This window comes from Panthera uncia, chromosome A2 (genome assembly GCF_023721935.1).
Source record: "Panthera uncia isolate 11264 chromosome A2, Puncia_PCG_1.0, whole genome shotgun sequence".
NCBI lineage: Eukaryota > Metazoa > Chordata > Mammalia > Carnivora > Felidae > Panthera > Panthera uncia.
Window position 1 is genome coordinate 133,747,243 of NC_064816.1, and position 20,814 is coordinate 133,768,056.

The window sequence follows — 20,814 nt, forward strand, 5'->3', positions numbered from 1 at the left end:
ATCATGTGGCACATACTCATGCAATGTACTAGGTACAAGTCTTGGCAAATTTCCAGTTGAAAAGTGGTAAACGAGTAGATTATGTCAATGCTGACAGCTCTCAACTTAATGCTTTATTGATTCCACTGTTATGAGAAATTCCTTGTCAGTTAAAACAGCAACCACACAATCATTATTGAATGCCTAATACGCACTCAGCCTTACGGGCAATGCAGGAAGGGAGGTTGCAAAAAAAAGTTACTCATACTTTTTGGTTTGAAGACATTTGGTTTGAAGACATTAAATCTATTTGGTGACTTACAATTAAAGCACGTAAAACTATCAGAGAGCAAAAGTTAATTACGTGACAAATTTCCCAGTAGGTACCTCAGATGATGTAGGAACTGGACAAAGCAATACATTAACACGGTCAACTGTGGAAGGCTTCCTAAAGTGGTATGACTCAAAGGATGGGTAGGTGGGTTTGGGTACATGAAAAAGGAAAGAGAAGAAAATTTAGGCATGGAGGCAGTGCTTCTCAAGAAATCGAAATGGGAATATGCAGCCCCTGCTCATGGAAAAGAGGAGAAAGAAATTGGGCTGTCTAGGACGAATACATGTGCTGAAATTGAGTGAATTTCATCAGAAATGACTGCTAGGGGCGCCTGGGTGGCTCAGTCAGTTAAGCGGCCCACTTCGGCTCAGGTCATGATCTCGCGGTCGGTGAGTTCGAGCCCCGCGTCGGGCTCTTTGCTGACAGCTCAGAGCCTGGAGCCTGTTTCAGATTCTGTGTCTCCCTCTCTCTGACCCTCCCCCATTCATGCTGTCTCTCTCTATCTCAAAAATAAATAAACGTTAAAAAAAAAAAAAAAAAAAGAAATGACCGCTATAGACAAATCCTGAATGAAGGATTTAGAAGTCAAACCAAAACGTTTAAAATGGAATAAACAAGGGTGCGCCTGGGTGGCTCAGTCGGTTAAGCATCTGACTCTTGATTTAGGCTCAGGTCATGATCTCATAGTTTCATGAGTTTGAGTCTCAAATAGGGCTCTGTGCTGACAGTGCAGAGCCCGCTTGGGATTTTCTCTCTTTCCCTCTCTTTCTGCTCCTCCCCTGCTCACACTCTTTCTGTCTCTCAAAATAAACTTTTTTTTTTTTTTAAAGGAGTAAATAAGAAATTGTGAAGGATTTCAGTCAGGTAAGTGAAAACATTAAAGTCAAGTTTAAATGTGATTTGCCTCCGGGCGCCCGGGTGACTTAGTTGGTTAGGCAACCAACTCTTGATTTCAGCTCAGGTCATGATCGAGCCCCACGTCTGACTCTGCACTGGCAGCACAGAGCCTGCTTGGGATTCTCTCTCTCCCTCTCTCTGCCCCTTCCCTGCTCATGCTCTCTCTCTCTCTCTCTCTCTCTCTATTATTTATTTTGAAAATAAATAATAAAGCTTAAAAACTTTTTAAAAATGTGATTCACCTCCATGTGAAGACAGAGACCCAGGTAAATCCCAAATGCTGTTAATTGGTTGGGCATACTTAAACACCTGAACATGCATCCCACCCACAATGAGGACAGTGGTGAGTGGTGGAATGTAAACAGCAACCTTGAATCCAAAAACAACTTCAGGGGGAACCTGGGTGGCTTAGTCGGTTAAGCCTCCAACTTTGGCTTAAGTCATGATCTCACGATTTGTAGGTTCCGGCCCCGTGTCCAGCTCTGTGCTGACACTCAGAGCCTAGAACTTGCTTTGGATTCTGTGTCTCCCTCTCTCTGCCCTTCTCTCACTCATGCTCTGTCTCTCAAAAATAAATAAACATTTTAAAAAAAGCAAAAGCAACTTCAGCCTGGGCTGATTTTTAAATGGTCTTTTATTGGCCAAATATTTATTACATCCTAACAATCAAGTGTAATTATTTGACCTAGCAGTTAGAATGAGATAGACAACGGGCAAGTTTCTAAAGGACTCTTCCTCCAAATTTTCTCCCTTAAAATTTAAGGTTGCTTAATTTTATTTATTTATTTATTTTTTAATGTTTATTTACTTTTGAGAGAGAGAGAGTGGGGGAGGGGCAGAGAGAAAGGGAGACACAGAATCCGAAGCAGGCTCCAGGCTCTGAGCTGTCACCACAGAGCCCCACGTGGGGCTCGAACCCACCAACCATGAGATCATGACCTGAGCTGAAGTTGGACGTTTAACTGACTGAAGCACCCAGGTGCCCTTAAGGTTGCTCAATTTTAGTAAAATGGAAAAAAAGAGAAGATTTGTTTTTTCCATTAGAGACAGCCCAGTGATCACCTTAAAAATAGTACTCTAAAAACTAAATGCCAGATGGTTGAAGTCATTTTCTTCATAACTTATTAAAATCAGTAATTATTCACCAATTGAGTTGTTCTGTTTTACAAAATTCAAAAAACAACTTTTGAAAAGAGAGACTTAGAAAGCTACATCCTCCCGTATTTCAGTTTTGTGTGTTCTGCTTACCTGTGCCCTGAGGCAAGAGTGACCACTCTCATTTGTCAGTGATGGTGTTTTACTTGTATTCCCTCCTTGCAAAGAGATTACCACTAGAGATAGGCCACTTCTCTCCCTCAACCTTGATTTTTAGGACGAGTAGCCGAAAGATTTTCACTCTCATACTTGCGGAAATTTAAAAAGCATCCTTTCTCAACTCCTCTTTGTGTTGGTTGTGCCCCTGGCATCACCTCTGCTGCTCCGAGTCTGACTTTCTCTCTGGCCTTTTGGGCCACCAAAGGACAGCAGGATGTCCAGAATATCATTCTCCGCCCCCCCCCCCCCCGGAGAGCCAGTGTTCACAGGCCTGTGCTCTGTTCCACACTGGTAGCATCCAGGTGGAATTTAAAATAGAATGGATGGGGACCCAGTTATGTAAAAAGTCAACTCTGGTCTTCTGTTCTATCATGGGAGTTAAGACCAGCTGGGTGCTTCTGGTATCAGTTTCCAGTACATAAGTCTCTGTGATCTGAGCAGAAATTCTTACAACAGGGTCCTTAGAAGTCTCGTTCTCTGATGGATTGCCAGAGGCAGAGTCCAAGGCGTATCTGTGCAGGCAGACTTTTTTGCTGAGTTTCCCAGGGACTGAGAGAAAACTACCAGAAAGAACAGGCTCCTCTCGGTTCTACAACGAATAATCTACAACAGTCCTGAGTGGGCAGTAGGATTTATTGCCAGCCAGCTCCTTATCTGGTGCAGTTGACCCAGCTGGTCACTGAGGGCCCCCATTATGACAGATTCAGTCCCTTGAGAGAGCTCTCTTGAGTGAATGAATATGCTTGAAATCTGGCTTTCCCCCTCCTAAACACCCTCTTCTGGAATATAGCTCAAAACCCCTAACCCCTGCTAGGAAAACGGGTTCATATACACATTCTCCTTACGGAATCAAGACAGCATAGATGCTTCAATAACCTGTGCAAACTTGGAGTCACATGGTGATTTTCTTAGCCTTAATCAAATTTTAGGTAGCTGGGTTCAGATCATGAGATGACATAGTAAAGTTTGTATTTATGAACAATGAATGAGAAAATCTTTGCAACGTTTTACGGATATGGGTACCTGAAGCTTAGATAGCTTGCGTAACATAGTACATCAGGTCATATTCTATTGGCCTGTTAATAGTGTGTCCTCTCTCCAAATTATGAATTGTAAACAATAAATAGGAAACGAGGCTCCTGCTTGCTGCTTAAAAAATTAACAATTTGAAATGTGTGGTTATATATATGTTTGGATTTGACCCATCATTTATTTTTCTCTACATAGTATAATCCTCATTAATGATAGGAGACATGAACCATATTCTATTAGAGATATAAATTAGATTATAAAAGAACTCCTCACTTTCACATTCCAGAATAAATAAAATATCTGTAATTTCCTTTACCCTCAAAATAAAATTTCATATCGTGGCACCTGGGTGGCTCAGTCAATTGATCATCTGACTCCTGATTTCTGCTTAGGTCATGATCTCACAGTGAGCATGGTGCTCCATGCTAGGCATGGAACCTGCTTAAGATTCTCTCTCTCTCTCTCTCTCTCTCTCTCTCTCTCTTTCACCCTCTGCCCCTCCCCCACTTGCATGCACACATACACTCTCTAAAAAAATAAAAAAATATATAAATAAATTTCATATGGCCTGATAACATTATAATGTATTTTATTTTAATTTTTTTAAATTTTTTAATGTTTATTTATTTTTGAGAGAGAGACAGAACGAGTGGGGGAGGGGCAGAGAGCGAGGGAAACACAGAATTGGAAGCAGGCTCCAGGCTCTGAGCTGTCATCACAGAGCCTGATGCAGGGCTCAAATTTGTAAACTGTGAGATCATGACCTGAGCCAAACGCTCAACTGACTGAGACACGCAGGTAGCCCTAGATTATACTGTATTTTAAAGTTCAACCATTTTTAAAAAAAAAATTTTAATGTGTATTTATTTTTTGAGAGAGACAGAGCCCGAGCAGGCGAAGGGCAAAGAGAGAGGGAGACACAGAATCTGAAGCAGGTTCCAGGCTCTGAGCCGTCAGCACAGAGCCTGATGTGGGGCTTGAACCCACGAACTGCAAGATCATGACCTGAGCTATAGCTGGTCGCTTAACCAACTGAGCCACCCAGGTACCCCTAAAGTTCAACCATTTAAAAAGACTTTTGCAATTAAAAGAATTCATTTTAATTGAAACTCAGAAGGAAAAGTAGAACTGAAGATGCAGGATAGGGGCCCAAAAAGTCTAGCCTGTGTCACCCTGGAAACTGAGCCATCACTCAAGTAGACATGCCCTTGTCAATGACTAAAGGCTTCCTCCTCCTGGGGTTATAAATCCACTCGCAAATGCAGTCTCCCACGCCCCATTACCCCTGGCCCCCCCCCCCCACACACACTCCCACTACTTCCCTCCCTCCAGCCCTATGGGAATGCTAGTAGGAGCTTCAGATCTGAAAGAGAGCTTTTTATAATCTTAAAGGTGAGAAAACTGAGACTCAGTGTTGAAATGAATTGCCTAAGAGTACAACTGACTGACCGGCGCCTCAGTCACCCAACTCACCCACTGCTCTCCCCACTGCTCTGCCTCGGCTGCAGAAACCAGACAGTGAGGAGGGGGCAAGCGGCAGGATACCCAGGTGGACCGACATCTGCCTCAGTGAGATCCACTTCAAGGCAACCCATCGTGGGTTGTTCAGAGGACAGACGAACTCTTCTGATGGACAGATCTGTGAACTGTGATATGAAGAACCATGGAACACAAAAGAGAAATTTAGCCCCTGAGGCCCAGTGATGTGGAATTTAATCAGAAAAGAAAGAAAGAAAGAAAGAAAGAAAGAAAGAAAGAAAGAAAGTTGCGAATTAGGTTATTGAGGTGGAAAGATCAAGCCGCTACAATAAGACTTTTTTTTTTTTTTACATTTATTTATTTTTGAGAGACAGAGTGAGACAAAGTGAGAGCGGGGGAGCGGCAGAGAGAGGGGGAGACACAGGATGGGAAGCAGGCTCCAGGCTCTGAGCTGTCAGCACAGAGCGCGACGTGGGGCTGGAACCCACAGACCGTGAGATCATGACCTGAGCCGAAGTCGGACGCTCAACTGACTGAGCCACCCAGGTGCCCTTTAATAAGACTTATTTTTGACTCTACTACTTACTTGAGTGACCTTGAGCAAGTTTTTAACAGCTCCAATTCATTTTTTAATCTATAAAATGAGTACCAATTTGGGAGGGTTGAAATTTTGTGTGGAAAGAGAGAGAGAGAAGAGAGAGACAAAGCAAGAGTAAGAGATTGAATACTAGAGGCACTCATCAGGCTCTCCATGCATGAATGTCTGGCCAAAAAAAAAAAAAATGCCCTCCAATGTTCATTGAATGAAAAGTGTATTTCTTCAGCTCCATCAACTCTTGGAAATAAATACCCTTTGCTTTAGAGGTATGGACAGAATAATCCCTAAGTATTAATGTTCTCCCCTCCCCCATTCCCCCCGAAAAGGAAGTCACTTCTCTTATTTCATCATTTAGACCACTTAGGTATGCACTCAGGGCGTTCCTCATCATGTTAATCCACTCAATAAATTCTGTTCAAAACCAAGATTTCATGCGCTGGGCCCAATGGCGGGGATACAGCAGAAAATGCTCCATGATCCCCCTGGAGAGGCTCACAGAATAAAGTGAGCTTGGATGAAGGCTCTGATTTTGAGAGAGGCCACTAGCCATTAGCCAAAATATGTCTGGATCAGTAACTACACCCTATCATCAACTTGACTCTCTAAAAATTACAATGTGGCTTTAGGACCTGGTACATAGTGTTCGCTCAACAAATATTTGTTGGATAAAGGCATGAATGGGATGGGATGGGAATTTCAGTGAGCTTTTATTGCTCTGGGCTGATGGAGGAGACATGCAGCAAATAAAATCCTTTATTTGAGGACAAAGCAAAGGAAAGCCAATCTTTTATCTGAGTAAGTCTGGTAGGTCCACCCTGAGAATTTACTACCATTTCAGAAGTCCTCTGGGGAGCAGGTGACACCTCTCAGAAACATTTCATGTCACCAACCAGGTGAGGCAGGACTGTTGGATACGACGGCTGAGCAGGTCCAGCTTGCCTTCCCAATCGTCCCAGAGATCTTCTATCCTGAAAATCACTGGTTCCCCAGCCTTCCTAAACTGCCGGGCACCATACATTCTCTGGCTTCCCAACTCTCTTTGGCTCTAGAGTGCCTCACTGGACTCTATGCTCTCCTTCACTGAAATCTCAAATTCTTTTGTTTTAGACTTGTCTCTGCGGCTGGTTTGTGAACTTGAGGGAAGGGACACTGTCTATAAATTCCCACAGTACTGGGCAAACATGAAGCGTTTACCGAGTAACTTTTTAAACTGTGTCTTCCGTGTGTAGCCTTGTCCAAGGTCTCCACGTGAGCCACAATGCGGAGTGGCGATAAGGGCAGGGACGCAACCCTCATCTACTCTAGAGCTCCCCAGAAGCTCTCTCGCACATTCTGTCTCTCTCCTCTGTCTTCTGACAATGCTCTCAAAGACGGCAGAAAGGAAGACAAACCGGGAAAACGAAATCGCATAACACCATGTAAATATGGTAGATTAGATAGGAGGCCAGAACCTTCTCTTTCGCTTAAAATAAATAAATGTCTATTTAAATGACGACGACCTCAAGCCTGACAGCATTTCACCCATCTGAAGTCTCCTGACACGTTGAGACCTCGAGCAGTGTTGAAAGGTCAACTTGTTTGGTACCAACTCTGACTCAAAAAGATTACTCTCCTGTGAGGTGAGGGAGAGGAAAGAAACGGGGGCAGTGAGGTTTTCCAGCCACTCCACCCAGAGGGTAATTAATCCAAATGCGAGTGGGGTGGGTGGAACTCAAACATCTCCCATTCGACCCACGCCTTCCCCCAGGGTTGCTAAGACAGAAGCGGCCCTGGCAGTCTTCGGGTTGAATCAATACCCCTCCCGCCGAGACCCGCTCTTAGAAGACCGCGACAGGAGGAAAGGTCATGAACACACCCGGGTCTGGACGCGCTGTCCCGGAGCAGCGGGCCCGAGCGCCCCCCGCGGAGCCCGCTCGCAGCCAATGGGAGCTTGAGGTCCGGGGATGATGAGATGCGGGGCCGAGGCTGGGCCAATCAGGCTCCAGGCGCGGCCAGGGGGAGGAGATGGGAGGAGAGGCCGGGGGCGATGGAGACAGCTACACCAACAGAAGTTTCTCACCTATTTCGGCGAGGGACGCTCCCGCACCTCTTGCACACCTCCAGCTCCGCGCGGGAGGAGGGCCCCAAGCTCCTTTCTCCACCTCCTTTCAACTGCTCCCTGCAAGCGAGGGGAAGGCTGCTGAGAGCCCCTACCACCGCTGGCCTTCTTTTTATGTTGTCTCACAGGGAGAGAGGGGGCGAGGGACAACTTGGTTCTGGGGAACTGACCTCTGGCCTGGCGGGCCTCTGGGCAGAGAGGGCAGCAGTGGAGCGGCTGGGGCTGGGGGACTCCATGCTGGGGCCATGGACAGAGCGGCGCTCCTGGGACTGTCCCGCCTGTGCGCGCTGTGGGCAGCCCTGCTCGCGCTGTTCCCCTGCGGAGCCCAAGGAAATTGGATGTGAGTATGGGGGCGGCACGGCGGTTGTGGCAAAAGGGGTGCCCAGCCTCGGGGGACTTCCAGCTGACGCGGGGGAGCAGGGCCGGGGACCCTAGGGCGGATGACCCAAATTTTGGCAAAACACCTGGGATCGGAGAGGAGAGCTGGGGAGCGGCTCACGCTAGGGGCGGCGGTGTCTTACAGGTGGTTGGGCATCGCTTCCTTTGGGGTTCCGGAGAAGCTGGGCTGTGCCAACTTGCCGCTGAACAGCCGCCAGAAGGAGCTGTGCAAGAGGAAACCGTACCTGCTGCCGAGCATCGGAGAGGGCGCGCGGCTGGGCATTCAGGAGTGCAGGAGCCAGTTCAGACACGAGAGATGGAACTGCCTGGTCACCGCCACCGCCCAGCCGGGCACCAGCCCCCTCTTTGGCTACGAGCTGAGCAGCGGTAAGTCCCGGACCCTCGGGGATGGCGCAGGATGGAGGGCGACAACTCCTCCAAGTACGGTAAATGAAGGAGTGCTTTCGTGGTCCGCCGCTGTCTCAATCCCAAAAGAGGTCCTTTAGTGGACGAGAATTGGGGGGGGGTGACGGAAACCAGGCCCGGGTGCAGGTGCGGTCCTGGAGGGGGGTGACTCCCCAGGTCCAGAATGGGGCGCTAGGAGCTGTAGCTCTTCCTCCGTCCCGCGGCGCTCGGCGGGAGTTGCAGAAAAACTGACACTCCACCCCGCCGACCCCTCGGACCCCGTAGCGCCCCCCTACGTGGGTGACCAGCTGGAGAAACATGATGTCGGCAGCAGGGAATGCTGCCGCCGCATCTGCTTTGATTTAAGAGCTCCGCTGCGCACCGAGCCTTGGACAAGGGGCTAATTGCAGCGAAGCCCCACGTTTGTTGGCACCTCGGAGCGCGGGGCAGACAGAGTAATGGTGATTGTAAAAGGGAATGTCCTGGACAACTCAACGTGCGGCTAACCCGAGCGCGACTACTTTGGCTCTCCCCTCTGGTCTCCTTTCCTTTTATATCTTTCCTCCAGAGAGCACACCCGCGGCGCGGGAAGCTGCAGTAAAACAAAGTTCCACTTCCACGTGCCCAGTGACTCTGTAGGGATAAAGGTTCAGGGAACCAGGATTGTTCTAGGAATATCAGCAGATTCAAAGAATTTTAGAACCTGGGCGCCGAAAGATTCGTTGTTGTTTTTCACATTCATTTCCGTTCTCCCTCCTCCTTTGACCCTTCTCCACCCGCTCCCTGCACGCATCGCCGCCAAAGTATTGCATTTGCCCCGCTGCGTTTTGGCCGGCGCGCCTTTCCGAAGGGGGCCTGCCCCTCCCCGCACCCCCGCAGAAGAAAACAGAAGGAAGAAGGGGGGAAAAAAGGAGGAGGAAGGAGGGAAGGAAGGAAGGAAGGAAGAAGAAGAAGAAGAAGGAGAAGAAGGAGAAGAAGGAGAGTTAGAAGCAGAAAAGTTTTAGTTGATGAAATTCAGGGACATCAGCTGTTGAAAAGGTTTTTTGGACAACGGGCATGCAACTGTTTCTACTCCAATCTTATCTCAAAAGAAAAAAAGGTCATTTGCTGAGTCTCTTCTAGCCCATTTTACTAATGTTTTAATGAACTTTAATTTTCAAAGATTTTAGCTCAAACTCTATTGCAGGTGGGCTAAATATATACTCAGATTTCTATAACAATTTGTTTTTCTTTGCTGGTGACATTTCATTTCTTTGCTGGTGACTTTCATTGCTTTTAAGACTGTAAAAGGATTAGCTAGCACTATATAAAATATTTAACTGTTCCATATTAATATCAGTGACTGTTGTTTATGATATCCTTGGGAAAAAAAAAAAAAAAGACCAGTCTTTGATGTGAAAGTAAACTGTAACATCTACTGATTGCTTTGGCCTTTGCTTAATTTTAATTTGCATTCTGACGTGTATTATTTACACAAACAAAAATCACACCAAGTTTTTCAGCTTGTGTTTTGTGAGAACACATTTGAAATGTAAAAATAAAGGTAATCTGGACTCTTTGGGCATTGTATTACCATTTACTGTATCCATGCAAAGGATTTTAAATTCAATATGTACTTATTGAACTTTTATTGTCTATTAAGTACTGAGCTAGGTGCTGGCATACATTTCAAATTTTAAAAATAAACAGATGATTCTAATTGTCATGAGGGCAATTTATGCTGTACAATATATAAAAATGCCCCCAAGTGGAATACTGAAAATTAATGTAGCTTTTTTATAAGACTAAAACAATATGAAATTGTCCTTTCTAAATATGTACTCATTAAAGCATCCATTGAAAGTAATTGCAAAATCACTTTCCTGCTAAGAGGTTAAGAAGGAGGCTTTGTTATGAACATAAACAGATGGAGGTATGGCTCTTCCATTCAGCAATTTATGTTTTGTTCTAGGCACCAAGGAAACAGCATTTATTTATGCTGTGATGGCTGCAGGCCTGGTGCATTCTGTGACCAGGTCATGCAGTGCAGGCAACATGACCGAGTGCTCCTGTGACACCACCTTGCAGAATGGCGGCTCAGCTAGTGAAGGCTGGCACTGGGGGGGCTGCTCCGATGATGTCCAGTATGGCATGTGGTTCAGCAGAAAGTTCCTAGATTTCCCCATCAGAAACACCACAGGAAAAGAAAGCAAAGTTCTGTTAGCAATGAACCTACACAACAATGAAGCCGGAAGGCAGGTATGTATCAGAAAATGGAATGAAATCTAGTGCCTTTAAATAACACTGGGATGACACTTCTGAATGAATCTGTCCAAGTGATTTTAAAAACATACACTGGTAGTGGAAGAAACATATATGTCATCTATATGTATAATATATATGTGTGTTTATTGTATACATAAACAATATGTATGACTTCTACATCGATTCAGTTTAAGTTCTCCATCGGATAGGGATTGATGTATTGGTGATTTTATATTTTGTCTACCTGGAACACTAATTATAAAATAATAGATGTGCACATGCCTTTGGGTGATTTTGTTCCATCCCCTTAGCGATAGAGCCAGAATAAGATCTATAGGATCTGCCTAATGGTACCAAATCAAATTCCGTCTTAAATACACTTTTGATTATTTCTTTAAATCTATTTTTAGTGGGAAATGGCTCCTAAACATCATGTGATCAATGTGTCCGTACTTTCTCGAGCAAACATTCTTGGATACATTAGAGAATTCATGACTCCTAACTAATATTTTGGTGAAACAAATCTTTTTTAAAGAGAATTAGTTATTTTATTATAAAGTGATACAGATTCATTATAAAAAAAACAACAAATGCAGATAAATGTAAAGAAGCTTTAGATACATTAAACATACGGATATTTAAATATGTACATATTAAAGATTTAATTTAATCTTTAATTAAATTTGAAGAACCACCATCTAATTAACCTCTTTTATGAATTCTGTGTTTTATACTAAAGCTTTCTTAAAATGGAATAAACTTGTAGCTTAATTTAACTTTAACATATTTATTTTAATGAATATTGACACAATAAAATTTGAGTTCTACAACATAGGGGAATTACTTGGTAATTCATAGTGAGTTTCTTAAAACAGTCAAAACCTTTTTATGAATATACATTTTCTATTGTGATAATCTTTTTAGGACAGGAATATCAGCACATATCCTATATTATTGTAAATATCCAATAACCTGTAAAGGTCCCAAAGTAGTCATTGCAATCTGCCACGTTTTCCTGAAATAAATTAAAACAAGTTGCAGTATCTGTCAGAAATATTTAAAGTATATGTTACATTTGTTTTACATTTTTGGAAAGTGAATAAATGGAACCCGCTTAGAATAGGTACAAGTTTCAGCCAGCTTTCTTTACTTAGCCATTCTGGTTTATAATGCGAAAACACAAATCTCAATAAATGTTATTATCACCATGACGCTTCAAATTCAAATTTGAATTTTTAATTCAATGTGAATATTGATTCAAAATAGCAAAATCGAAACTAGGCAAGTCAGTAAATAGCTAGGTAGGCTTTTCATATTTTTGTTTAGAAATTTTAAAATTTAATAAAGTAATTCTTGCCTGACACCACAGTTACGCACATGTCTCTTCTTAAAGTTTTCCATGTAAAAAAAAAAAAATTAAATGAATGAGGTTCTGCTTCAATGTAAACATTATCCACTAAAGGATTTTTAAAATTATCTCTAACATATGAATATAAAAGAGGTCAAATATATGTTTGTGTTTCTTAATACATATTTTTTAAAACTCTAGAGTTAGGATGAGAAACACATTAAGTCAAATTAATATCTTTAAAAAGACCCACAAATGTATATTAATTATCAATTTAGATCTTAAATCTTCTTTAATCATTCTTTAAATAATTTTGTAGGGATTTTTAACATTTCACTAGAAAACAAAACTTGGAAATTCATGTCATGATTAATTCCCTGAATAAAGCTATCCCTAAACTTCTGAGAAGCTCTGCAGTATTCTGTGTTTTTATCAGTATCATTAGGCAGGTATTTAGTGTTATTCTGTCTTGTGTGTTGTTTCTAATTAGGTACCAATATTTGCCTCGGTAACCACTTGATCTTCAACTAGTATTTATATTCCAAGTTTATTAAAAACATACAACTATTTAGCATCAATTTTAATCCACTGTTTGTTGGCAAAAAACAATCTTCTCACATTACTGAGGTTTTTGCTATTATTCTAGTCGTGCAGAAAATAATTCAGCCTATACATATATATGCAGTTTGTGTACATTTTGGAGTTTTCTCTACCGAGTATTTTTGTTCTTCATTGGTCTACATAGAGTCTTAAAATATTACAAAACATTACCTGGACTGGAGTTTTTGTTGGTCTGTTTTCATGAAATATTACAATTCAAAACCATTTTGTATTTTTCTTTCCACTGGCAGCCAAGCCCCCCCTCCTCTCCCCCCCCCCACCACAACAACAAAAACCAACCAGGTTTCCAGGCTATTATCTAATATGGAAGAACAATCAACTCCATTTTTAAGATTGGCAATTAGGATTTTAATCTAATAGGCATATTCTTCTGAGTAAAGTTCAAGGTCTGCATTCAATTGAGTTGATTTTCCTCGTCTCAAAATCCCAAACTCAAAATGTAGGAAAGCGTTCAGAGAAATGTGGGTACTGGCGCTTAGTAGTGCTGTGAGCAGGATAGATGATTTTCTAACCGCTGACCTTAAATACTCTGATTCCCACTTGGTTTCTGACACCATTCCTAAAGTTATGACTCCAAGAATAATGTTGCTGAATGGTGATTGGCTAACAGAATGATGTGATGTCTTCCAGGGGCAGAACTTCTGGGAATAATGTGACTTGGAATATTTATGGGTATTTCTTTTGGTGTGCTTAAAATATTTCCATTCTTCCCATGTCCACCTCATAAACTTTTAAGTTTCCCTACCCCATAATTTGTTTTATGATGAGTAACTCAAAAAAGTGGGAAGGGCCCAACCCCAAATTTTCATTGACCTGTTTCAAGAATATTTATAAGTACTTGAACAACACATAAGTGTTTTGCTTTTCAGCAGGTTCAAATATATTTTTGGACTGAAAGAGACAAAATGGGTCAGAGGAATAGGAATTCTACATATATCCATCCAACCTTATGTCACAGTTTTCCTAAAAACTTAACTAGATCATCTGATAGTTGACAAAATGAAATGTTTATAACAAAACGTTCCACAATAGTTTGTTTTGTTTTGTTTTGGTCATTTCTGTGAAGTTTGGATAAAGCGATACACTGGAAAACAATCATCGCCTGCTGTGTTACCTCTGAATCAAAATTGTGGGACCAGTCACTCCTTAGACCACTTCTTAGCAGTTTCTATTTTTACATTAAGTATTAATGATACATCTTTCCTATTTCACTTCATTAGAAGTTCATCAAACCAAAACTTAACACAAAGAGCACAGTAAATTGAATGCTACCCTCCTAATTGCTCTCCCATAGTTGAAAAATATTCCACCAAAATGTGCACATCTGTTTGCAATAGTTAACAAAACATTCCTCTGTTAATATCGTTATAAACCTTAACAACTCAACTAGAGTAGAGAAAGGAATTTTCTCATAACCACATACTACTCATACGAATGCTGTTCTCTAACTTTTCCTGTTAGCAGAAAATGGCTCCTATCACTGCAGTTCAGAACGGCTATTTGATGTTAATTAAGAATCCCAGCTGAAAAGCTCCAGAATATACTTTTTTTTGGAGTGTTCATGCAATTTCCTTAAATATACTACATTTTCCACTTTCATTTTTCTCTGTTCTACTAAAATTCTCCTGCTGCATATGCAGACTTTACATCATATATCACCAACTTTCCTTATGTAAATCAAGTGTCTTAACCATGCTGTTCATTCTTTTGTAAAACTGGAATAATATGTAAGTACATGTTCATTAACTACCTACTGTGTGCAAGGCATTTCTTTCTGTAAAGCTACATCAAGTAAAATAATTTATGAAAAAGTTCTCTGAGAAACACTAAGTTCTGCAGTTAAACTGTGTGTGTGTGTGTGTGTGTGTGTGTGTGTGTGTGATCTGCCTTGGACTCTGCATTTCATCAAATTGTCCTAATGGTAATTACATTGCTTTATTTTAATCCCTATTTGCCCAAGTTTCTTCCTTAGAGGTTTTTTGTTTTTGGGCTATAATCATTTAAATTTCATGTCAAGTTATTGGAATTCTTCTCCTTGATGTTTATTTGTCTTTCTATCCTAGACTATATCTATAGCTATGTCTATATCTATATCTATATCCATATATATGATAATATATATGGTAAAACATATGTAATATAAAATATATACAATAAAACTTAGGATAAAATATAAATAAATGAAATATAAATGTAAAATATACACATGATAAAAATACCATATTTGTACTTATTGTTAAGGACAAAAAAGATAATGGAATTGAAAGGTAATCGAACAAAACTTAAAAATATCATCCCTGAAAAGTTATAACTAACTCCAGGTATTTAAAAGATTCTAGTTTTCTATAGCAAGAAAATCTTCCCAAAATTCCAATGTGAATTCAGCAGGTGATATCATTAGATATCACCTTTTTATCCTTCAAACCTGGGAGGTAATGTGTCCTAACTCTGTGGCCTAACACTGCTGTGGGCTGAGGAATCGGAGGAGAGCCCCCTAGGATCAAGACCTTTCCATGCCATTGACTCTCCTGGCAGTGACTCCTTTGTTTAAGGTGGTTTTCAGTTCTTTCTTCAGCTTCAGAGCACCAACAGAGAGTGAGTTAAAGCTGTTCAAGTGAGCTGGACTAACTATTCCGTAAGTATTTGGTGAGCATCTACTCCGTCCTCCATGCTTTGCAAATTGGCAACACCATACATGATGTCTGAACTGGTTGATGAAACAAAAGTCGGCCCCTCAGTAAGATCCTGAGCAAGAGGCAGTTTTAAATCACCAAGTGATGACTGTGAGGAATGTTGATCAGGTTTAAATACATAAACAGACATTCTTAGATTTTTGGCTTTCTTTGGACAATTTGTTTTGTTATTGCCTAGCATTAGCTGAGCTCTCTTTTTCTCATATCCTTCAAGCCCTTAAAATCTGAACAAAAGTAGGCAGATTGCATTAATCTGAACATTTATTTGCCTGGAGACATTTTAAAGAATGGAAGTCTTTGTGAATATCAAATGCCATAAATTTAAGTAACTAAGCTGTGTGCCATACTTTATAAATTGCTTTCATATCATTGAAAGCTGTCTTTTGCCTGAGTTACTAAGAAATAGACATAGCTACTTGCTTCTCAGTTTTATGAATTCAAAAAGAGCGTATGTGCTCTATTCCATAAAGGACAGGGTTTAAATATTATTCTGTTTATTATTTTCAACACTAATAAGTATCAAATATTGCACAAATCAATACCATATGCTCTCACTCAAGGTTGCAAATATTATAAATTGTCCGAAATAGTCCATCTCATTAGATAGTTCAGAAACTTTAATTTCTTGGGAAACCTAACATTCCACGAACACGTCAGTGTCAGGTTTAAGTATAAAATGGCAAAACATAAACCCCTGTCATTTTAGAGTCGTGATAAGAACTGTAAGTGGAATTTAAGCTGTGAGGTTTTCCTTTCTTTGGTGAGATGACACACATAATTTCCAAGTTATTGAATGGGCAGATCAATTTCCCATTTTACCCAGCATGCTGACAGACCGTCAGCGCTACAGCTAGCCCCGGCGATTTATTAATCTGCTCTGTCGTCCTCTAGGGATGGAAGGAAGCTGTGTTAACCAGCCTGCTGTATAAGAGAATAGAACCCCCAAATTCTTGAAATCTCTCTATTGCTTTTGCACGGTGAGCCCCATGTAAAATTTTCTCTCAACTCTTCCCGGACCTTCTTCTTCAGGGAAAGGGGGCATTTATTTAGACCTTAATGTGTGCCAGGCAATGGACTCTTACAGATATATGTAATTTCATTTAATTCCTCAGGCTGAATAAACCAAACTCAGCACTTTGAATTGAAAAATTATGTATATATATTATCCCTTTTCTATGTTAGGATGGTGCTACTGATCCATCAAGAATAGGACATATGTTTTGAATTAATTTTCCACAACAGGGGAAGAATTTGCTGGGAGCAACCACACTCTCCAGCCCCTTTTCCTTTTGACCAATTTAAGTTGATTAGTCAGGGTTTCTCATGTGGTCTGTGACCAGAGGATAACACGGTACCCCAAGCCCGCATGAACGTAATGGACTTTTACAGTGATCAAACCTGAGAACTCTCAGTGCATAGATCTCATGCTTGGATGCCCGTTAGAATCATCTGAGCAGCTTTGTGGACGTGCCACTGCCTGGACCCCACCTTGGCCAAGTAAATCAGAATCTCAGCGATTAGTGCGTTGGTTATTTGCAAAGTTTCCACGGATGCTTCTATGCACTTGTGAGGCGAGGATGACCATCCTGTCAGTGCTTCTCAAGTTTTAAGGTGCATACGAGTCCCCTGAGAATCTCATTAAAATGCAGATCCTGATTCTGTGGGACTATAGTGGGGCCAGAGAAGTTGCGTTTCTCACAAGTGACGTTGGTGCTGCTGGTTCATGAACTACACTCTGAGTAGCAAGGTGCGATATCAGGAACATGGAGGCATGCATGGACATCTTCCCACCCCCAAAATTAAACACAAAAATAGACATAAAAGTAGTTTCCCTCGGGTGTCTCAGATCAACCCTGATGACTACATTGGCCTGGTCCACTACTTTAAATTAGACTTGGAAACGTTTGCTCTGCAGGGTCAGGAGAACGACAAAACACTGGAACCCTGAAGCAGCTGTAGAGACCCTTTATGTTCAAAACTACCGTTTTTGTGCAGGACTACACGGACCCAGAAAGTGAAGTGGTGAGGTCAGCCGCGCTTCTGTTGTTGGGTAAGACACTTTATGAATGATATTTAATGCAATTCCTGTTGGTTTCAGGCCGTCGCCAAGCTGATGTCAGTAGACTGTCGCTGCCACGGAGTGTCCGGCTCCTGCGCTGTGAAAACGTGCTGGAAAACGATGTCTTCCTTTGAAAAGATCGGCCATTTGTTGAAGGACAAATATGAAAACAGTGTCCAAATCTCAGACAAAATAAAGAGGAAAATGCGCAGGAGAGAAAAAGATCAGAGGAAGATACCCATCCGCAAAGATGATCTGCTCTACCTTAATAAGTCTCCTAATTACTGTGTAGAAGACAAGAAACTAGGGATCCCAGGAACACAGGGCAGAGAATGCAACCGCACGTCAGAGGGCGCGGACGGCTGCAACCTCCTTTGTTGTGGCCGCGGCTACAACACCCACGTGGTCAGGCACGTGGAGAGGTGCGAGTGCAAGTTCATCTGGTGCTGCTACGTCCGCTGCAGGAGGTGTGAAAGCATGACTGACGTCCACACCTGCAAGTAGCCCCTCCATCCAGCCTTGAGCCCCACTCCTCAGTGACAAGGGAGTGCCATTCCGAGGTGCCTCCCCACTGTGCAGGGCTGTGGAAGGCGCCTCCTGCCTCCGAGGTCCCAGACCCTTGGGCCTCCGGCAGCGCTCTCCTTGCCTGACGGATATCCAGTCACACACCGAGCATGTGGATTTTGGGGGATACCAAAGTTGACAAGGTTTGGGTTCATTCTTTGGTGGTTTGGAAATACATATTGACCTACCAAGAAGATAATCTGTCTCCTAAACAAGAAAGAAGAAGAAGGAGCCTTCATGCGGGGAGACCTGGGCCATGCTCAGGATAAGATCCTTGACTATGGAATTCAGTTATGGAACTCAATAGCGGTGGGTTTAATGTTAGACGTTTTTAAAAGACGCATCTTATAGCAGCAAGGAACAGTAAACATGATCTCATTTATTTTCTCAGTAATTTGGGTGAAGAAATCATACTGTGCATAGAAACAGACATTGAAAAGTTAACAGAAGTGGAAGGTGCTTACTTGCCTTTTGTGCATTTCAAAAGAAGAGCAATTTAAAAGAATTTTCATAACTGATACAGTATCCCTAAAATGTGTTTGCTAGAGATGTTTAGTGACAAAAGGGAAGAATCTAAACATAGAACGTAAAATGTATGATTTGGATTTTAAGTGCCTTTTAACTATGAGAGTTTATCTAGAAAAATCTCAGTGAGATATACAGCAATCTTTTATCTTTGGCTTTATTCTTTAATTGTAGACCAGTTTCTACTATTAAAACCCCAGCTCTGAAATATCGGAGAAGAGAGGGATCTCGAAAGCATGTGGGAAACTTAAAGGTAAAAACATAAAGGGCTTTCATACATTGTAAGGGAAAGTACCCTTTAAACATGTAAGACAGTATTTTGTACAGTATTTTGCTTAAAAAAGTTATATATTTTGTAAATACAGTATTTAAGTTATATGATGATATGTATTAAAACTTCAGACATTATTGCCAAAGCCCAAGAGTTAAGGCGATAAAATTATCTCAGAAATAAGATTAGCTTCTGTTTCTTTTCATTCTATTAACTCTGACTTTTTTTAAACATTGAAAAAGAAGTTAATTGAGCAGTTATATGGATGTGTTTTTCTTGTCAAAATGACAGTTTTACATGTTATAGATTAAAATATGCTGCAAGATATTGAGAATTGTGTTATTTCAGCAGATTAGTTAAATTCTGCTTTTAATTAGTTCTGTTTAACTTGTAAGGCTATTATAATAAATTATGCAGTAAAAGTGTTAACTGGATAAAAGAATCTACATCAAAACAATGATCACTTTGTGTATTTGATATCTTGGATATTTATTATATTGTATGTAATGCTGCATTTCCATGTGAATGTTGAATGGTCTTTCTAAGTTTAGTATTCATGCATGTATATTCATCATACTTTACAAGGTTTCTGGTAAAAATTACAGGGCTACATTTAAGGTTGTGTTTTAATGTAGATGCTTATGTTTTTTATGAATTGTTAACTATTTCAGTATTCTATAGGAAAAAACTTCTAAGTTCAGGAAGGACAAAGAAAGAATATTCTTTTTCTAATAATAAGCCAAGAAAATGTTTCCTTGCCCATAACTCTCATCCTATTTCCTTTCAATCTTATTTCCCAAGGCAGAGCAATAATTTGCAAAAAAGAGCAAACCCATGGAAAATGTCTCAGGCTTCATATTAAATTCAAGGCTAAACATTTCATTGTGACCCTTACAGTTTAACAAAGAAATATTATTTATAAGTGAAAATCTCGGAAATGGCAATTGAATAAATATAGTACTTATTTAAAAGAGTGGTTTACCAATCTTTAGCATCCGCTGATTAGAATAACCTGAGAGACTTATTTTCATGCCCCCCCCTTTTTTTGCACAGTAAATCTATTTTATCTGCATTAAAATAAGCACTCTTTTTTTTTTTTAAGGTGAAGAATAGTTCCCATTAACAACCAATTTCTTCTATCAACTAGACAACTTTTCGTAATTACGTTACCAACCAATTGGTAGAATCAGGCGGCCTCTAATTCCCAAACGCTAGTATGCAGCCATTGCTTGAAGACAGTGATGCCAACTCAGACTCTCTTCTCTGGGATGCCTGAGCAGGATCTCCTAACTCCCAAGCTTTGGCTTCTTCTTTTTGTGTCTTTGGCTTCTTCTTTTCCTTCTCCTCTCTGGCATCACTATGGAAGCCATTCTTGAATTTCTCACCAGTTTAACTGATGGCCAGCCTGGACTTGGCTCATTTTCTTCCCACTCCCCGTCATGCTGCAGGTAGCACCGCGGTGCTCTCGGGAATACAATTTGTGGAGCCCAGATGTTCCTATTCAATCTAGGCTATTTTGCCTGCATTGTTTAGGGCTCTTCGTGTTGCAAGTAACAGATGACACAACCCAGACTGACAAATGTTAAAGGAAATGCATTGACTCAGTTACTGAAGAGTCCAGAGTCCAGACTGGTTCCCGTGGAGCTCGATCTGAAAACTCACACTATGTTCCCATGGTTCAGGTCTTTCCAGCTCCAGCCTAAACAGGCTGGCTTCTGCAGTGTTGTCTTCTACTTCAGGCCCTACAAGGTGGTGGGGGGATCCTCACCACCTCATGCCACCCCAGGGGCCCCAGGTTCTTCTCTTTTCTTAGCTAAATGGCTGCTACACTCCCTCCAAACCTCACATTCTCCTACCACTCATTCTAAGGAAAGAGAGAGGTTCTTCTTGGTTGCTTCTATAGGAGAGATGGAATTTTTTTTTTTCCTTCACAAAATGACCAACTAAGGTAGTTCTGAGATTCATTGGCTCTGAT

General features: G+C 41.4%; 1 protein-coding gene across 1 annotated transcript; it reads left to right on the forward strand.

Moving 5' to 3' along the window:
• Positions 1-7,964: 7,964 nt before the first annotated feature.
• On the forward strand, positions 7,965-18,103 carry WNT16 (Wnt family member 16). The gene is made up of 4 exons (XM_049643155.1): positions 7,965-8,071; positions 8,255-8,496; positions 10,466-10,752; positions 17,519-18,103. Exons 1-4 carry the CDS (start codon positions 7,977-7,979, stop codon positions 17,981-17,983), a joined length of 1,089 nt encoding a protein of 362 aa, XP_049499112.1. The 5' UTR covers positions 7,965-7,976; the 3' UTR covers positions 17,984-18,103.
• Positions 18,104-20,814: the final 2,711 nt, after the last annotated feature.